At 38.6% G+C, this 21,515-nt stretch overlaps 1 protein-coding gene across 1 annotated transcript; it reads right to left on the minus strand.

The window, feature by feature from the left end:
* Nucleotides 1-5,138: 5,138 nt before the first annotated feature.
* LOC128739461 (meckelin) lies at nucleotides 5,139-21,315 on the minus strand. Its single transcript, XM_053834947.1, has 8 exons — nucleotides 21,096-21,315; nucleotides 19,762-20,498; nucleotides 6,977-7,612; nucleotides 6,635-6,916; nucleotides 6,422-6,568; nucleotides 5,600-6,355; nucleotides 5,447-5,534; nucleotides 5,139-5,383 (listed from the first exon to the last, which is right to left on the minus strand). The coding sequence occupies exons 1-8, from the start codon at nucleotides 21,313-21,315 to the stop codon at nucleotides 5,139-5,141; spliced, it is 3,111 nt and encodes a 1,036-aa protein (XP_053690922.1).
* Between the last annotated feature and the right edge of the window lie 200 nt (nucleotides 21,316-21,515).

Here is a 21,515-nt window from a genome sequence, read left to right on the forward strand (position 1 = left end):
GAAAATTTTGACAACTATTTGTAATTCTATTATGCGCAGTTTTTATAACACGCAACTAAATACTCCTGAATATATGATATAGATATAATCAAATATTGCAATTGTCTATCCTGCTTTATAATTCACAGTCATGAATTGTATATGAAGACACGCACGACTGCAAAACAACTTATTGTTCACTTCGATTTGACATACTCTAATCATTATACAACTCCAATATGAAATTGACATGAAAAAGATTTAATGTGAACTTTCTATTACGATTTTGTGTTATCTGGGTTACTAATGAGGTATTCACATTATAACTCCATAACTGTAAAAGATACAACAAAATTTCATTCAGTAATTTTTTTTTATTAACGACCCTTTAAATAGATTTATATTCATTCAGGTCCGCATTCAGTAAAATTGTAGATAATAACTAGTTCTACAAATTTTCACAAAAATTCTTCAATTTCTACAAATATTTTGTATAGTTTTCTTAATCCTTTGCTCTGTGTCAGTTACATATCAGATGCGATGGATGGTAAATGGTTGAACAATGCGTTCCAGAACCACCATGAGGTTCCACAGCCTCTTATTTAGCAACTCCTATTTCGACCTCCTCGTGGTACCATTCGGGATACGTTCCTTAGTGGAAATCGGACAACCGGTGGAAACTAGGGTCGTATGTGGACAGAGAAGGGGGCACTCATGCGAAGGCTGACGTGTAAACTCTCCGCCTGCAGGCAGACATTGTCATATAGCACAGAGACGTGTAGAAAACAAACGTGTATCTATGTAACTTGTCTCAGTCTCCTTTGTTTGCGCCTGAGCAAGTGAATATTGAGAGATGGTATATAAAATTAAGAGACATGCTTTTGGTTAGCTCTCGCACTTTGTGAGTACTGTGTTTCGAAAGCTCCCAGCAAGCACCGTGCAATGCACTGTGCTTATTACAGCTTTTTGTTTTGCAAAATTCAACCGTTAGTATGCTTATTAGTGCATCTAGTTCTAACGATACTAATATATTTTGTCAATCATGATGCAACATTTCGAGTCAATTGAAAACTTGGCTGAAGCTGAATTTTATCAACATCTTTTAAAAATGGTAATTAAAATATGATAGCAATTACGAGTAAATTACAGTCCAATGTTTAGAGAAGTATTAAGAGTTAAGTTTGCGATTACGTTTTAAGTCGTTCGTGTCCATGTTTTACACCATGCCTTCACCAAACTTAAGTACTTTCCCTAAAAAACTCTTTAAGTTTCGTCACTTGATCCCGATTCATTACGATGTTCCTTGGCGGAATACCACCTAGTTGTATGTTGAAAAACATCATCACAGAACACGGATTGAAATCCGTTACAAGTTTGGATCGGAAAGGAAATTAGCACATATAATGTGACTTATTTCAATTTTCGACAATAAAGCTCCGCAGCTTCTACAAGAGCATAATATCATATTACGATATCGTAGACAGATTCTTCCGGAATCGGTTCCAGGATTAGTTTACAGTTGACAGAGTTTTAGGTATATGAGATGAATCTAACCGAATCAATTTTTGATACCTAAGCCACTGTAGCCCATTTAAGGTCTTTCAAAAGAGTTACTGGTGCAAAGTTACGTCTCCTGGGAAGCATAGTTCCGGATCTTGGGCAGGTATATTCGAAACTTGATCCCAAACTGTTAGACACTTAACTGATGCTGTTCAACCCGCGATCTCTGAAGCATATTATGCCGATGATGGGCATCAATAGCTTGGTTAACAGATTATGGCTGGATTTGATGCACCATAAAACATGTGAGTCCACCAATTTTGGAACGAATCATGTAATCTTCCTAAAGTCGAAATCGGATACCAACAGCTTCGCCGTGATTTCATACGGCACGCATACCTATGTGTTTATTTCGTTCTTTGTACAAGCCGACACGAGGTTTCCAAGGAAATGAACGTTATTGTGGTAGATCCAAGCACTGTGCTTCAAGACAGAGCTACTCAGAGACATTTCTGTGCGAGCGCATGTGCTGTATACTTGGATGTGCCTACGCTGTTTTCAGGTATCCCTTGGCTTGAAAAGCACAGCACGCAACTGTCTCTTGCTAACAGAAATAGGCGCCTACTAGTCACTTTAAAATATATTGTGCAGTCTCGGCATATGTTGTGCTACACAGTAAGAGAATAGTGCTACTCCCAATGTCTGCCTGCAGGACGGTTCTCTTGACTCCCAGGAACCAAAGCAGAGGGTCCAAAGCCCCTAAAAGAGATGGTTGTAATAGCTGTTATTCATGGCTATTATGTAAAAACTTGAATGGATAAACCCCTAATCCAAGGTGTGACGCGACCCGTGCCGAGGGATGAATAGTGGAGGTGGTTCTATAAATTCTCTCGCCGCAACGGAGTCTGTGGAGCACCACGGCGCCCTCCACAGCAATTTTCCCTTGCTGCATCAAGCCGGTCTCTGATGCAGTGGACTATTTCTTACCATGTAAGCTCTCTCTGTCGAAAAACAAAGAAACGAATGAGGTGGAGAGGAGAGTAGGGAGGAGCAGGATTTGAACGATGCGCTAGCAGGGGTTCAGTCCTGAACCTCGTCTATCTTCAACACGCCGACTCGTTGTGGGTCGACAAACGAAGATTTGGATCCAAAACTTTCTACTCACGGGTCGAGATTCACTCTGCCTGATCTCTGACTGTGTGCTGGAGGGTGGGCTAAAACAAAAGGAGAGCCGAACAATTATGGCCAGTAGGATGGCTGTACAATCGCTCAAACAATTTTAAAAAATAAATATATAACGTCGAGTATCCACAGTAGAATCAATATATATAGAATGCCAGTGTCGCTGTTTTACTACAGGATCCATTGTGGTAAACATGATGCTAACAATCTGTATCAAGTCTGTGAATTGGGAACTTCATTGTCAAAGTTGCTCATTGTTATTTATCTGTTCTATATCTGTGCGCTGGTTGGTGCTGTCATCAGTACGCTCATCGCTGTGTTTTCATGCCAGTAAAATGTTTTTAAACGTTCTTTTATTTTCGTCCGGATGAATTGAATCCCACAACTCAGCCTTTTTGCACCGATTTTTTCAGAAATTTGCAAAAAGCGAAGTTTCCAATCACATTACTTGGCAGCCATATTTGAAATTTTAAACTGGTTGTCAAAGTTTGACAATGAGATTCCCCTTTTGATGAATCTCAGGCACACACACATATGCATATATAATGTAAATACATTATCTGAACATGTGTGATGCTTACCACGCGCACTGCAGCGACACTGGCATTCTATATATATTGATTATACTGTATCCACCCCTAGGTTACTCAAAAGTTGCTGAGTCTCAATAAGAGAGATCTCAGCGAGCTTACCGGTCTTGCGACAGGATATTATCTAAGTAAATATCATCATCGGAATCTCAGTTTCGTACAAGATGATATTTAACCTCGGAACCCTTGCTCTGCAATTGTGGAGCACAAATAGTACGCAGACTGCAGTATCTCAAAAAGGGGAGATCTGGTTGGCGTCGCCGATCAGGGTACTAAGGTCATAAACCTAGTCATCCCTGATTGGCACATGTCTCGCTCCAGCTACCAGCCTGTAAGTTCCTCAATAAGTGATAGGTAAGCGTAAGCTTGAAGCGTATAGTAAAACAATTAAAAGGGGCATACCACAATAGTTCAAAATAATGGACGCAGTGGTAAGAGTACCCAACAGAGGAGAAAAAAATCAGATCAGTGAAAATAGGTGAAGAATCACTATCATCTAACTGGTATGATGAACCAGAATAAATGCTTACAATCAATTCAAGAACATCGTCATGTAGAATCGCTAGCTTTAAACACAGCTTTAAATGTGATTGTGACTTTTCAAGAATAACTTCGTTAAATGCACAATATTCAAAATTCAGTTGGCAACGTATTCGTACGACACGTCAGTTTTGATCAGACCTTAGTGATTTGTCCACCCCATCGACATCTCTATATCGAGCTGCAGTAAACGTCAGCGACAGCATGTCCGGGGCTCAAAATTTGACAGCGGGCCCAAATCAGACTACTGGCAGTTGAGTGAAACGCAGTGCTGAATTGCTATCTCATTTTCGCACATACGAGATGTTGGCGGCGAGAACATGGTTGTCTGCCAGGGGTTTGGATTTGTCGATAAAACTTGTTAAAGAGGAGCTGGCCTGTTGGCTGGTTGAGCACTTATTCGATACGGTTTACTTTAAGGACATCAACTTCGTCTAGGTCCACAAGGAAAAAGTAATCGGGACGGGATGGCTTGGCTACTTTTTTTTTAAATCGAAGCCAATAAGATCGCAAATGTATAAAATCGTCATCTGGGTTAAGGAAAGCAAAATGTGTTTGGTTGAAAAATGAAAAAATTTAACTGTCCAACAATTGCATAATGGTCACAATAATCACAAAACAAAATTTTCAAACGTTACATAGCTTCCCGCGTAAAGGGGATGAGTGAGTCAGTTGGTGTTGGATGGTGAACCGCAGGACATCACACCCAGTATAGTAAACAGTGACGTAGTCCTACGTTAAAAGTAGTTTTCATGATCATTTTTTGAAAGAAAAAAGTGTTACATTCTGTTACTAAAGTCCTGTAGTCCACAAGGAGGCTAACCAACGGGGCTTTGAGTGTGGTGCAGATGGCGACGCCTTCTGGGGCTGGCCATGTAGTGAAAATGCCTTATGAGCGACTGACAAAAGTTGGATTTAGCAGAAGCCACGATAGAGGTGTGCGTGTTTGTGTTTGTGAGTGTGATATATCTCATGTGGGGTAGGCAGCAAAGAGGGGCAGAGAGGCAATCACGTCAAATTGGTTATTTGTCGTTTCGATGTTTTCTAAATTTTGCAATCGTTTATTCAAGAAATAAAAATTTGGCTCGCAGCATTTACAGTTTAGATCTCACCACTAAGAAGGAAGAATGTAGAAAGAATGTAAAACTTTCCTTTAGAAGATCTAACACGCTTATTTCGCATATGGAATAACTGATAGATATAAATATAAACATTTTCAGTTATTTCAATCATTATTATGTTTCCCGTTGAGTCCATGATTTCAATTGCGACTCATTGTACACGTTCATCACAATTGTTTTTACAAAACTCGCTTCACACTATCACTTATTTTAGTACATTTTACATTTAGATGAGAAACCGTTTGTCGATTAGTGTCTTTTTGGCTAAGTTATTTTTTAGCAAATAGTTCATGACTAATTCGAACGTTTTAAAAACAACTCCGACGACTACGGTTGCGGCAAGAAAATTATTAAACAGCAATAGAACAGCCAAAAATATTGCTAACTCTAGCTGGAAGAACGTCGATTCGTTACCGTAGAACAGCACCTGATCGAAGGAGTGTCCATTATCTATGTAGAATACGCCTTTGTCTGAAAATGAAACCAAGCATTGGAGTTTTTTTGGAGTTTTATCGCACTTCACGGTCAACTTACTTTCGGTAACATAACTTTGAAACTCACAGTTCACTATATTTTCTAGTATTGTCCTTTCTTGGATAATGTAATCTAACTCTTTCAAAGCCTAGAATAATTAGGTAAAAGGCAAAGCTCAAATTTTTACCTTTGAATAAATACCGTAATACTTACATGATCGATAAAAGCAGCGAAAAATCGATTTACGTTGTAATACGTTAGTATGGTTCTTTCAAAGTTATACTCAATGTGCCCTCCGGGCCCGCTAATAACTCCGGAATTGCTCAGCTTAGCACTACCGATAAGATGGGTTTGATTCAAATGTTGGTGTGGTCCAAAACTTGCAGGATTTTTCAGCGGTGCAATCAATTTATCGTAAAAAGTTCGCAGGTTCTTGGGTACCAAAATCGAGTAAGTTTGCTGTTCAGATCCGGGAAGCAGACCGCGATTTCCACAAAGATTATCTTCCTCACGTTTAAACTGAAGAATCATCGAACACATGTCCGTATCGGAGAAGCCGTGCGGTGATCTACCGTGGATGTAGAACCCATACGTGTCCATACATAGAATAAATACGGATATGTTGGCAAGCGAAGCCACATCTATGAACTGTTGGATAGCGTTTTCGATGAAACGCTCGTAGATCAGGAAATTGTACACCCATTGTGCGAAGTAGATGAAACTATAGACTAAAATTCCTACTGCAATTGTAAGCACCTTGTCATCTGCTCCGATGTATTCTTCATTTTCATGCACATGCAGAGCGAAGCTCCTTGATGACCAATGTTCGAAACCAAGGAATGAAAATGTTACGATCAGCAAAATGACATGCGAAAACATGGAAATTTTTCGCTTTGTGGCCAGTTCTTGCCATTCGTTGGCGATAAAATAGTTACGCCACGCCGAAACACTATCGCACGATGGTCGGTTCTGAAACATGGTTTAGTGGCATAGAATTCATTTAATAAATACTAAAGAGCGCAATTTTACACTTACCGTTGTATTAGAAGTTACGGAAGTGGTGTCCAACAGATGCGAACGTTGATTTCCGAGGCCGTTATCCAGTATCTTAGGTCGCTCCCAATCGATAAAGAATATGTCTATTCCCGATATTTGTATGAAAATTCTTACCAATTTCAGTAACTGAAAATAGACAATAGAAATCACACTTTATGTAACAGATCTTTATCTTTGACTAGAGCATCTTACTTTAAAACTAAACGCGAGATAGACGAAAACCTCCAAAGCACCTTGCACCTCCGCTGGAAGTAATATTTTCACAGTTTCTTGTGTTTTGTACGTGACAAACACGTGCAGCGCAACTATCACCGTTACGCCCAGCAGTGCTGTGCCAACATTTGAGCAGAGGTACACTATAAAATTTACGAATATCTCCATATCGTAGAACATTTTGTTTTGGCGCAATTTATGGCAGAACGTTTGGAAGAGCGTCATGGTAAAAGCAAGCAATATAAAGATAGGAAGCAGAATCTAAAAAGAATTCGAATTTTTATTAGTGAGCGGTGCATTATGGTCCAACAAAAATCTTACCTCTAATAAAGAATCAAAATTATACTTCTTACTAAATGTAATCTTAAATTCAAAATCCACAGTTTCCTCCGGAAATGATTCCGATTTCCATTGTGACATGTTCACTAAACCGTACTCGAGCTTCAACAGAGGCACCGCAATTCTATTCGGATTCTTGTCGTGATTTGTGTGCAATCGAATTTCGAACTCCACCTTCTTCACGTATCGTACAAAGTGATACCGCTCATGAAGCGGGCTTCTGGAGTACATTCTATGCTTATAGTTTTCGTTCATGCCAGACAGCGCATCGACCATCAGGAACCGTTTCACCAGCTGCCACCGCTCCGGATCCACGTGATCATTCTGGGAAAAAGCCTTCCGCACCAGCACCGGAATAGAGCGCAAGAGTCGTGCTTTCTGGTCGTAGTAATCTGCGTACAGGTTTATAAATTCCGGCTCGGAAAAATCATCCAACATCTGCTGCAGACTAATGCGACACCGTCGGTCGTAATTTTGGGCGAACCGTACCCTCTGCTCCTGGCTGATCGAATAGCGTTCGCACAGGTTCAAATCAGCGAATCGCATGGTGCGGAAACTCCTCAGGTGGCCATATAAATTATAGCTAATGAGGGTGAAGTTTAGCGTGTTGTTTTTTGACTGGAAAATCGAAGAAAATGCACTTGAAAAAGGATACGGCAAAGCAAATGGAATGAGGTCAACGGTTTATGCTCGTAAACGTTTCTCTCCCCGTATGGAAAGGAGTATGCAAATAGGTTATAGAACTTGTATGTATTGAGTAGCAAAAGTAGGTCTGAAACGTATATATAAACGTAGGTACTTGAGGCTGATAGGTGGCATTAGCTTATAAGTTGGTATTTGCGAATTTTTTCCGACGAAAAGGTCAATTACCGGTCTTAGGAACCGAGACATTTTGATTGTTCAGCATGAAAATAGCAATAGTTTGACCAAAAGTCTACCCGGTTGATTGAGAGGTAAAAGCTTTCGTACGGTACAATAACGATGACGAAAATGCAACGAAAAGATTATGAAAAAGTGCTGAAAAGTTACCGAAAAAACAACGAAAATAATATAGAAATACGAAGAAAAACAGCGGAAAATATAATAAAACACGACAAAAAATTTTAAGCCCCCAAATTCCGGCGAAACATGCTAAGAAAAACACACAAAAATGTCGAATATACTACAGAAAGAACAGTAAAAAGATAGTAAAAAGAATATTTTCGTTGTCTTGACAAAAGTCGAGACCACGAAAAAATGGTAAAAAAGTGACGAAAAGCGAGCAAAAAGAAGTCGAAATAACGAGAAAAGATTATTGAAAACAAAACAAAGAAAATACGACAACGAAACTGTCAATCCTGGGCTGCCATTCTCCAATCCCCTCGAACCACAACTAAACATGCAACGTTCTCGCTCGACAGCACATATCCATCGGCCGCGCGGTCTGTCGTCTGTCCCAAAGTCTACGACCTCTTCCTGGTTTTCTGTTGAAAGAAATTTTCGCTATTTCGTCGCGCATTTTGGCCACGTGCCCAGCCACATTGTACTACGTTCACTATCAGCATACACTCAAGTCGCTTTTTACGCGCAGGATACGTCTCGCGTAAATCAAAACCGCGTAAATTCCGAAAACTGCGTAAAAAAAACCAAAATTTCGCGTAAAAAAAAACTTTGTGGATTTCAACAGTCAACACTACGCGAAAAAATAGACGTTTTGAGCACATCCGCGTAAATTCCGAAAACCGCGTAAAAATAGTCGCGTAAAAAGCGACTTCAGTGTATTTGTATACTTAATACAACTCGTGGTTCAATGTTGCATCCTCTCAGTATGAGCCTTCGCCGTGCTCGGCGAATCTTACACTCGACGACGAGATAGTGGTAAGAGTCGATATTTGATCCTAGAAAAGACCGTACATCAATGACATCCGGAAAGTACTGACCGTCAATCAAGACATGAAATCTAAGAGCTCGAGTCTCCATTTGGATGCTCCAGCGCTGTTTCCGAGTATTCAGACGTGAAAAGTAGGTGCAACAGATGACCATTCCTGGTCATTTTAGCTTCGGCAAAATTTATGAACCTCAGACTGCTATCATTGGTCGGTAGATGAAGGCTATGTCTTCCAATGCAGGACGAAAGAATTCCTCCCGATCTGCGCATTTTCATAGGCACTCTCCTGGGGTCATAGGGAGTTTGTCGTAGAACTCGTCCTTAGCATCACCGGATTTAACATTTGTCGGTGGGTATACGTTGATTAGACTGTAGTTGAAGAATTTTCCTTTAATTATAAAAATAGATACAAGTCATTCCATCTCAAACGTACACAAAAATCGGAAAAATTGGATCTGAACATCAGTGATTTCAACCAAAGTTGGCAAATTGTTCATTCCGACCTCACAACTAATTTTCCAAAGTTTTAAGCCGATTGATCAATCCCCCTAGCCAGCCACGTTGCCAGAAGGGGGGCCCGGGGGCCCAATTTTGATTTTAACTGTTTTATATGCATAATGTATTGTGACGTATTATATTTATAAGCAGTAAGATATGCATGTAATGTATTAGGAGCCAAGAAAGGGCTTCTGGCCCCCACCTCTGGCTACGTGGCTGCCCCTAGCAGTGGCGCTATTTCCTTTTTTACAGATTTTCAAAAAAAGTTATTTTTTGGGCTTAAATATCTCTGAAACAGTTTGATGGGAACACATGCCAATATACTTTTTCTATGGGTTTTTGGTCGCGCAATTGAATGATGTTATCAGTTTTTGTTAACATCAGTTTTTGTTTTGTTTTGTTGTTTTTGTTTTGTTTGTCTAATTTGTTAACATCATACATTTTTTTGCAATTTAAAACGAAAAATGCGAATATCTCAAAACACCCTCAATTGGGGGGCTCCGTAGCCGCAAGGTTACCGAGTCTGCTTTGACAAGCGAGTGGTCGTGGGTTCGAATCTTAGTAGAATCAAGCCATTCGATGTCAAGCGACTTTAGCATGGGTTTATTCTCAGGCCCCTCCATTTACCCTTCCTTCGTGCTGAATTCTATATATACCCTCTGAAGCCTCTTGACAATGCAAATGTCCCTCCTATAGTTAAGTGTACTGGTCAGAGGACCGAATGAGTCCTCGCCAGGGACGAATGTAATATGGGATAGTGCTGGCAGCGAGGAATAAGTGGGTAAAGTAGATTAAGATTTGAAGGAAGGGTAAACCCCAATACACGCAAGCACGCATAAAAAAATCCAATAAGCATATCGCTCACTCAATAGCGATTATACGGCATGCAGGTCATACAGCAAACACCCGGGCGATATTACAATAGATCAACTATACCGGTCGCAGTAATGAGTCCACACATGGAAAAAAACACCCATAATTTTATTTTCAAATAAACAGGGTATGTTGCTACTTCGTCGTAATTGCCTATTCCTGTCCTATCCAACACAAACTACTAAAAATATCAACGATTTTTATGACACACAATGCTAAATAAGTTACTCCCTAATATTTTAGTTTGTTGACTATCATACGCGATCAATCAAAGTGAACTGAGTTCTATTTAAGTGCTTTTTTCATTAAAGAATTCCTAGCAATTTCCGTCATTCATAAAATGAAAATAACTCACGCAACGCATTGTCGTTATTTTGCAGCCGGCAAAACTTGCATGACCAGCAGAAATATTGCAGAATAACATTTATCATGCCGTCCTACACAAATACATGCGCGCTAGTTTCGTAAACATTATTGTGATTTTTAGTTCGGACGATGAAAAATTTTGATGGACGGATTTTAAAACGGTACGACGAATTTTAGAAATAAAGTCAGTTGCGTAATTTCAATACAATGCTTTACTAATCGCTTTTTAGTGAATTCAAAGTGCACGAATCGGAAGGTAAATGTGTTTGAGTCAAATCAGCACAAGAACTTTTGTGGTATTCATTAAATCCACCTAAGAAAAGATGAAAATTAGAGTGGCTTTCCTTACTACGACGGAAATTAGAAATAAACCCTATGCTTAAAATGTTCGCCAGAAAATTCTACATAAGAATCACTTAACTAGAACAAACAATATTGGTAGTTTGGAAAATACGCTATTTTGAATATCTGCGGCATGCGTAATTCTATCTGAATTGTTAGTGAAAATATGTTTAAACACGTCTACCTGAAGCTTCCGGACATTATCACGACTAAATAATATATTTTAATGAAAAAGATGCATTTTCAACATAGAATCAACATAATAAATTTTCATATTCTATAGGTACTTTTGTATATCTATACCTATAAAAATGGATTTCTATCTGTCTGTCTGTCTGTCCGTATGTTCCTTATAGAATCGAAAACTACTGAACCGATCGGCGTGAAAATTTGCATGTAGGGGTTTTTAGTAGATGGGAAAACTATCATTAATTACTGATAGTTATCAGTAAGCAATAACATCACTAAGTATCAGTAAGGTTTCGCAGTTCTTGATGCTTACTGATACAGTTAGGTCATCCCGTTAGAAAAATCAATTGGATTAAAGTTAATGGTCGGTAGTTGCATACGATAGACGAGAGTGACACAATATGCCGTCGTTGTCGTCAGCAGCCTAGAGCCGGGGTGGCTCGTCCTGCTTCAAGCAGTCGTCTCTATTCAACTCGATCTTGGGTCATTCGTCGCAAATTTCCCAGTCGTCTCAAAGATCATAAATCGCTTTCGACTTGGTCAAACCATCTTACATGTTGAGTTTTCGTGTTTCCGGTGCCGTTGGGGTTGTTGAAAAGAACTGTTGTTGCTCTGTCGTCCGGCATCCTTACGACGTGCCCGGCCCACCGTAGCCTACCGTCAGATGTAGATGGGAGTCTCTGGGATTCACAAGCAGTGAAAGTATGTCATGCTTCATATACTTCTACCCTTGATGAAAATCACGCCTCTCGTTTCGATACCAGCTGGTCAGAACACCGCCTCAAGAGTGATGTTGAACAGCATTTTGGATAAGCTGTCACCTTGTCCCAACCCTCGCCCTGTCTCGAAGGGACGCGATTGTGTCCCCGAGACGTGCGAAATACATCACTCGTTCTAATGTAGCTCTGATTAGTCGCGTCAGTTTATCCGGTTAAACCGGTTTCGTGCATTATGTGCCATAGCTAGTCTCGATGTATCGTATGTTGCTTTGAAATCAATAAAGATGTGATCCGAGGACACGATGTACCCTCAACATTTCTGTAAGATCTGTCGGAAGAAATAAAATCTGGTCGGTAACTGCGCGAGCCTCCATGAAGTCCACCTGATAAATTACAATGTAAAATTACAACGAATAATGCAGTTATTACAATTTCCTATTTTTTTGCTACAATGCTGTGATGCGTAAAATTACTGATATTTACTGATAGTTATCAGTAACGTACTGAAATTACTGATGGATATCAGTAATGATTTTTAATGATAGTTCCCATCCCTAGTTTTTAGTGCCAGGGAAGGTTCTTATGATGGTTAGAGATCCCTCCCCCTACTAAGAGGGGGGGCCCCATACAAATCTATACCTATAAATATGGATTTCTGTCTGCCCGAATGTTTCTTATAGAATCGAAAACAACTGAACCGATCGGCGTGAAAATTTTCATATAGGAGATTTCGGGGCCAGGGACGGTTCTTATGATGGTTAGAGACCCTCCCCCCACTAAGCGGGGGGGCTTCCATACAAATGAAATACCAATTTCCTCATAACTCGAGAACTAGTTAATCGAGTGGAACCAACATTAATCAATAACAAGACCACCAAAAACTATCAATAGTAACATTAAATAATTTAGCGCCGGCCAGTGCGGGGGGCAGCCCCCCGTAGAGATCAGCTCTATCTCGGTTTATTTATTTTCCTATTCCGCGTTATGGTCAACCGAGAATTGGTGTTCCGCAAAATAGTATTCGGCGAAATGGTTTGTAATGATGGCGAACATTTAAATGCTCTCCGCCAGAGGTGGGCACCGCTAACCGAAATTTTAGCTTCGCTAACAGCTAATCCACTAATTCTAAACATTAGCTTCGATAACCGCTAACCGCTAAAGTAATCAAAAATTTAGCGGAAGCTAAAGCTAACCGCTAAATTGGTTAGTAGCGCAAATTTAGCAATACTTTGCTAAGCGCCAATTTTGGCAAAAATGAAAATGTTCGTTGCAAAAGTCTAAGATAAAGTATATATCTGGAAAAATGATGAAAAAAATCACAGGCGTTCATAAAAAATGTTTTGAAGAACATTTTCACATTGAAAATAGAAGAGATAGAAAATATTTCCAAGAGACAGCCTATGGTTTTTTCGATTATTCTTTCCAGTTTTCTATCACTGTGGAACATTTTGTAAAAGATTTTTCCAAATAATATTTTATCCGGATTGTCACAATGATGAAATTTGCCAATGAGTCAATGGCCACATTTGTAAATGAATTACACAAGTACAAGAACAAGAAACAATAAAAAACATTTTGGAAATTTTTCATAAGATAGAGTTTTTCAAAGTTTGCTTTGGAGTTCCGCTGCCATAGAAAATTTTGTGAAAACTGTTTTCCAGGCGTTCAAAACTTTACGAAGTTTTGAGATTCGACTCGAATCTGTGCGATAATATTGATAGATAATAGTTCAATAGCAGAATTAAAAGAAAATTTTCATATTTCTCAACAATTTTCCTCCCGCTAAAAAAAGTTAGCGGTTTATTTAGCGGTACATAAATTTAGCGGAAGCTAAAAGAAACGCTAACGGTTTTAAAAATTAGCGAAACCGCTAACCGCTAACCAAAATGTTAGCTGAGCTAATTAGCTGTTAGCGGGTTAGCGGAAATGTGCCCACCTCTGCTCTCCGCTTTATTTTATCAGGCTAAGCAATGGGGGGAGTTGTTTTCAACTTTACTGTGAGGAAAATTTGTATATTAAAACACCCATGAACTGCACAGAAACTTGCAAAACTCAAGATTGTGACAAAGGTCATCCGAGATTCACGATTTATGTACAACACAGTTTAATTTGTGGCAATACGAAGTTTGTCGGGTCAGCTAGTATTTAAATAAAAGTAACAAGTTCGTACAAATTTTTATAGTTTTATTCTTTAATTATGCTAGTTGTTTGTGCAATATAATGCATTGTTATGTCAACTAACATGGTATTTCACTCCTAAAATTATTCGAAACTTCGAAACTTGGAAATGGCTTCATTAACACTGCATTGCACTATGGGAAAAACTAGCATAAAAAAATCAGAAACTGCCTGCCTACTGACAAAATATAAGTGATCTTATGTACAATTTTCCGGCAAATCTCATGATGCCCACCCCTTCCCTAATTGTCATCGGAAAGTATCAAGTTTTGCTAATTTTCATCTATTTTCAGCAACATTTAAACTTATTGGACTACATCAGACAAGATTTTGAGAAAATAAAACTTGGAACAGTACTCTTTGATTCTACGAACTATTATGCATAATATAATAGGTTTTTCAAGTTCTGTTTTTTCAAAGTCTTGCCTGATAAGGTCCATTAAGTTAAAATATTGTTAAGAATAGGGGAAAATCAGCAAAAATAGGTACTTTCCCATGAAAATTAAGGAAGGGGTGGGCGCTATGAGATTCGCCGGAAAATTTTACATAAGAACACTTATATTTCATCAGTTAGCAGCAATGTTGCTATTCAGCGATAAAAGTACTGATTCGGTTCGAAACACACTCAAAGGTGATTCCATAACGTCAAATTCTCTGGCAATGCTTTTCTAGCTGAGAATTATTTAATGAGAGTGAGCGAAAAGCGAATTACCACTCACACTTTTTCATGCAATGATTTGATCGCTAGTGATCGCAATCTAAAACGAATACCACGCATTTGGCTCATCGCGATGAGTAGCTATGATTTATCAATTTTGGAAAACAGGCAGAAGCGCTATCGGATATTGAATTATACCGTAAAAAAACATGTACCTAACATTTATGTTGGTTTTTCAGTTCGACTATTAGCCCCTGAGATACTTGGAATATACATTTTTGCGACATAATACATAAATGCACTTCCAAACATCAACGTTCTTCTACACACAGAAGACTTTTAATCTCATAAAATTATTTTAACATGCTATTCATAATTTTTCAACATTCACGTTGAGTGCAGCATAAATCTTTTTTTTTTCGTGACAATGACGCACCAGGATCAAATTTTGAACAGCTGCCGACGATATTTTTATTTTCAGCCTTCATCGTTAGTCACACAAGAAGATGTATTATTTTTCATAGCTTCGAACCTTCGAGGCACCAATTAATAATAATAATATTGCATTTCATTGAAACTAAATCTTGAAACCATTTTGTTTGTCCGTGTGCCGCTTGAAGTTACTGGTTGTGTATGGCGTTGCAAGTATATGTTGACGTTTGACAAGTTCATAATTATTATATGTGATACGAATAACATTTTATATTTGAACGAGCAATATTTCTTTTGTAATTTGCCAAAAATATATGTTTGTTTACGTTTCATCGCAAAATATATTCTCGGCTGGATGACAGCGATTAACGATGATTAACGATGAGTGTAAGACAGAGATACCGAGCGAGTATTTTCGAGCGTAATCAATTCATATTTTGCTCACCAGTTTTTGCGCCGGCGATTCATCGCGAGCAATCAGGTTACGATAGAGTTGCCAGTTGATAAGATTTAAATCGCTGATGAGCAGGTGATGAGCCTTCATCGTGATGAAAATTTGCAACATTGGTTAGCAGACCATTTTCGAATTTCGTTCGCTTTTAGACTAGTTTTTTCCATAGTGCAACAAAGTGTTAATGAAGCCATTTTCAAGTGTCGAAATTACTTCGAACTTTCGAATAATCACGGGAGTAAAATACCACATTAGTCGACATAAAAATGCATTATATCGCTCAAATAACTAGCACACTTGAATAATAAAACTATAAAAATTTGTACGAATTTGTTACACTCGAGTCTTTTTTTACACGGTTTGTTTTTTCGATTACTCAAGAACGGTGCAATTTAGGGACCATTTACAAAATACGTGACGAATGTCGGACCTCTCCCAAACGTATTGAGAAATAAATGAATGGTCCCTAAATAACCCCGTTCTCAATATTCGAAAAAACAAACTGTACTTGAGTGTACTTTTATCTATACCTATAAAGAAGGATTTCTGTCTGTCTGTCTGTCTGTCTGTCTGTTCGTATGTTCCTTATAGAATCGAAAACTACTGAACCAATCGGCATGAAAATATGCATGTAGAGGTTTTTTGGGGCCAGGAAAGGTTTTAGTGATGGTTAGAAACCCCTCCCCCCACTAAGAGGGGGGGCTCCCATACAAATGAAACACAAATTTCTGCATAACTCGACAACTAATCAAGCAAATAGAACAAAATTTGGCATGTGGGTGTTTTCGGTGACAAGAATTTATTCTATGGTAAATTGAGACCCCTCCTCTCTTTATAAGGGGAATTATAACTCCTCTCCTCTTTAAAAGGGGGGGCTTCCATACAAATTTCCTCATAATTCGAGAACTAATCAAGCAAATGGAACCAAATTTGGCATGTGAAGGTTTTCGAGGGCAAGAATATTTTCTATAGTAAATTAGGACCCCTCCCCACTTTAAGAGGGGGGGCTCCTATACAAACGAAATACAAATTTCCTCATAACTCAAGAACCAATCAAGCAAATGGAACCAAATTTGGCACGTGGGTGTTTTTGCAGACAAAATTTTTTTCTATGATGAATTGGGACCCCTACCCACTTTAGGAGGGGGGCTCCTATACAAAAGAAATTCAAATTTCCTCATAACTCGAGAACTAATCAAGCAAATAGAACCAAATTTGGCATGTTGAGGTTTCTGGAGGCAAAAATATTTTCTATGGTGAATTAGGACCCCTCCCAACTTTAAGAGCGGGTGCTTCTACACAAATGAAATACAAATTTCCTCATAATTCGAGAACTAATCAAGCAAATGGAACCATATTTGGCATGTGGGTGTTTTTGGAGGCAACCATTTTTTCTATGATGAATTAGGACCCCTTACCTTTTTAAGAGGGGGGGCTCTCATACAAATGAAAAACAAATTTCCTCATAACTCGAGAACTAATCAAGCAAATGGAACCAAATTTGACATGTAAGTGGTTTTGGACGCAAGATTTGTTTCTATGGTGAATTGAGACCCCTCTCTTCTTTAGAAAGCGAGTTATGGCCCATCTCCCCTTTAAGAGGGTGGGCTTCCATACAAATGAAATGCAAATTTCCTCTTATCTCGAGAACCAATCAATCAAATGGAACAAAATTTGGCATGTGGGAGTTTTAGATGGCAGAAATTTTTTCTATGGTGAATTACGGCCCCTTCCCCTTTTAAGAGGGGAGCTCCCATACAAATGAAATTCAAATTTCCTTATAACTTGAGAACTAATCAAGCAAATGGAACCAAGTTTGGCATGTGGGAGATTTTGGAGTCTTGAATTTATTTTACGATAGTTAGAGACCTCTCACCCCTGTGGTAGGGGGATAGGAACTCTCATACAAATAAAACAGAAATTTTTGCGAAACTCAAAAACTAATCGAACTCGAGAAATTCGAGACTCTTCCATAAAACATTAGTCAATACAAGACCACAAAAACTATCTATAGTAACACTAGATCATTCAGGACGAGACGGTCGCGAGTGTTGCCGCTGACCCGCCGTCGGAAGCGCCGCCCACTGGGGGGCTTGCAAAACTCGAGTTTGTGACAAAGATCATCCGAGATTCATAATTTATGTACAACACAGGTTAATTTGTGGCAATACGAAGTTTGTCGGGTCAGCTAGTTTAAATATATACAAAAGTATCCAGAATAGCAAAATTTATTATGCTGATTCTATGTTGAAAATGCATCTTTTTCATTAAAATACATTATTTAGCCTTGAAAATGTCCAGAAGTTTCCGGTAGACGTGTTTAACCATACTTTCGCAAACAATTCAGTTAAAATTACGTATGCCCCAGATATTCAAAACGCCATATCTCCCAAACTACCAATATTGTTTTTTCTAGTTAAGTGATTCTTATGCAGAATTTTCTGGCGAACATTTTAAGCATATTGATTTGAAAATAAAATTGGGGGTGCTTTGAGATATTCGCATTTTTCGTTTTAAATTGCAAAAAAATGTATGATGTTAACAAGTTAGATAAAAACTGATAAGGTCATTCGATTGCGCGGCCAAAAACCCATAGAAAAAGTATATTGGCATGTGTTCCCATCAAACTGTTTCAGATATATTTAAACCCGAAAAATGACTTTTTTTGAAAATCTGATAAAAAGGAAGTAGCGCCACTGCTAGGGAGATTGATCAATCGGCTTAAAACTTTGGGAAATTAGTTGTGGGGTCGGAATGAACAATTATGCCACCTTTGGTTGAAATCGCTGATGGTCGAATCCAAACCTTGTGTACGTTTGACATGGAATGACCCATATATGGTTATCTTCGGGACTTCACCAGAAACTCGTTGCTTTTGCTTTACGAAACACTACGAAACCGACCCCATGTTCTTCCTTTCTACCGCCACGTTAGTAGATGTGGAAAGAAGTACTTGCAATAGGGTCCACTGTACGGAACTCCCTTTGGAAACTTCAAAGCAAAGCCATGGGCTTAAACCATCATTAGACACTACCCTTCTTTATCGACAGACTTCGCAGCCGGCTGTTAGAGTACAGGAAAATTACGGGGCCAGTGTAATAATCCTACTGACTCTATCTAGCAAGCACCGCCTAGCCGAGATTCGAACATACGACGACTAGCTTGTTAGACCAGCATCGTACCTCGAAGCTAACTGGCCCTTTGTAAACTTGAGAGAGCTTTGACGCTCGCATTTCATACCCATTTAAATTCGTGCATTCAGGGATGGCACAATCACTTTGACTCAATTCACATTCATTTGACAGTACTGTCTCAGTCATGCGGAATTTGAAAAAAATATCTATGGGACGATTGAAGAACTAGTTATTATCTACAACTTTTCTGAATAAAGTTTTGCTATATCTTTCATAGTTACGGTGCTACAATGCTAGTACCTCTTTAGTGACTAAATGAACGTTCATGCCCATTCATTTCGTCACTAATGAGTTATTAGCATTGTAGCGCCGTAACTATGAAAGATACAGCAAAACTTTATTCAGCAAAATTGTAGATAATAACTAATTCCATAAATGTCTCATGAAACATTGTCAAATTTTGCTTGGCTGAGACGGTACTGTCAAATGAATGTGAATTGAGTCAAAGTGATCGTGCCATCCCTGCGTGCATTTAAATATCCAAGATATCCTTCATTTCTGTGCGTGCAGAATGATGCATGCGCAATGCTCGATGCAACAAATGCAAATCGTAGATAAAAATAGCAACCTAGCAACCTAAAATTGACCGCTCTTTATTTTAATTAATGTTTTTGATATACAAGCATTAAATAACCTCTCATAAATTTCTATAACGGTTTGCTATGCGTACACAATACGCACAAATAAAACTACGCGATACGATGTCGAACGTAACACTGACACGAAAAGATGTTGAGCTTGAGCCTCTTATTACCATAAACAGGATGCCTATATTGGGGAAGTAAAAAAATCAGGTCAATCAGCTGACAAAACATTAACTAAGCTAAATTAACTAGAGAGAGTTTTCACTGAAAAAGGGTACAACAATAATCAGCCAGCACCAGGTCGGTAAACCAAAAGTAGGTTCTCGGTGCTGTAAAAACAATCCTAGCGTGTTGCTATATCGTGAAATTAACATAAATCCATTCGTATAACAGAAGCAAAATAAAATACATACCGCATTTCCAGCATTCGTGTCGTAACTAAAGTCCAGATATTTCTCGAAGATTTCATTGACATATTTACCGCGCCGATAAAACAGGGGTGGTTTTACGTTGTCACTGAAAGTCCACAAGCGGGCTGTCTTATCCGATCCATCTCGAACACCGAATAAACTTCCCCTCACTATGGAAATAGGGACAGCGGAATTATCCAACGACATGTCGTAGGTTTGATACGTATAAAATATGCCACACGGTGAATATTTGTCCAGACTGTAAAAGCTTAGCACGCACAGGTTCGCTAAATAATGGCAATGTCGGGGACTTCGTATTACATGACAAAACACAATTAGATACTTGATGTTTCGAAACACGTCGCCATTGTGGCGGTGGCTAAGTTTAAATGTGTGATAGTTTTGAACATCTCTTAGCAACGATTGCGGTAAGCAGTACGTTTTAATTACGTCCCTTTGAACGACATCCTTGAACGTGATGGTATCCTGCTGATGATTTCCGCAGCCACAAACTGTACTATCATTACCAGGGGGATAGCTTTTCCGGAATATTTGCACCAGCTTTTCCGCTGACTTTGTCGAATTCAACAGTGTTACATGATAAGCATGACAAAATTTAAGGACTTCGATTCGTGGGCCCGGCACGTCGAAAAGTTCGCTCATGTTGCGGCAAATTGGACCCTGAATCGTACTGTCGTAGTCACGCCAGGGAATGGAACGTTCATCGCAGGTACATGAAAGGTCTGCAAAAATTGAGAACCAAGAACCAGTTTTACCGCTAAGTTGTTATATTACTGATGAAAAGTGGCCACTTATTAAAGTTCTTAGTTTTGAAAGTGTGTTTCTTGTTATTTGAAATTTTAGAAGTAATTGCTTGATCAAAGAACAGAGCATTTATAAGAAGTGTTAACTAATGGGGTCGCTTGGCGTGTTGTACTTCATTTCTAAAATTTATTTTTGGAGAAAACGAATTTTTACTGACGTCTTTGAAATAGAACACGTCTAGAAAGAGATCCTTTATTGGTATAAGTTTTTTTTGCTAGAATTTTAATTTTATATCAATTTACAAAGGTATAGAAATACATATTGAATTTCCTTTTGTTTTAGACAATCATGTGTTCTCCAATCACGAGCAATCATCTTTTCTCTAACATACATAGAAAATCAATTTTTGTTGAATGCAAAAACACTTTATTAATGACCCCTTTCGTATGTAAAAAAGTTTCAATTAGTTTTTTTAAAAGTAATCACTTTTTGGTAATTACCTAGATAGATGTGCAAATTTTAAATATAAATAGCATATTTTGGTATAAACAAACTTATTAAATATTAATACTTACGGTCGTCGCTTACTCTGAGATGCAAGCCCTCATCACATATCCTGCATTTGAACGCAAATGTATCGAAATATTCACCAGTTCGACAAGCATCGGGAGTTGTACGAAGAAACACTTCATTCATATTATAAAAATCTGAATCCCCATTGACAATAATAATAAGCCACACGTAAGTAATCCCAACAATTACCACCGCACTTGTTCTACCAAAATATGATGCCATTTTTTAAATTTTACCTATGTTTATTACTTTAACTTGTTAAAGGATTTTTGTAAAACTAAAAGGACACGATTATGCTCAATGGAAGGCTCTAACTCGACTGCCTTCGTACAACAGTTTTCGTTCCAAACGGATTGTGCTTGATTTGTTTTGTTAATGTTACCATGGATATTCAACGCAGCTTGTCTGAGTTGAAAAGTGTG

Source organism: Sabethes cyaneus, chromosome 3, assembly GCF_943734655.1.
Source record: "Sabethes cyaneus chromosome 3, idSabCyanKW18_F2, whole genome shotgun sequence".
Taxonomy (NCBI): domain Eukaryota; kingdom Metazoa; phylum Arthropoda; class Insecta; order Diptera; family Culicidae; genus Sabethes; species Sabethes cyaneus.

Bases quoted from the DNA above. Each gene is read 5' to 3' on its own strand.
- LOC128739461 (XM_053834947.1), bottom strand. From the start codon at position 21,315: ATGGCATCATATTTTGGTAGAACAAGTGCGGTGGTAATTGTTGGGATT. The intron at 7,613-19,761 runs GCGGTATGTATT...TCGATTTTCCAG, and splicing joins ACGACACGAATGCTGGAAAT to TCAAAAAACAACACGCTAAA. The intron at 6,356-6,421 runs GTAAGTGTAAAA...ACCATGTTTCAG, and splicing joins CCGTAACTTCTAATACAACG to AACCGACCATCGTGCGATAG.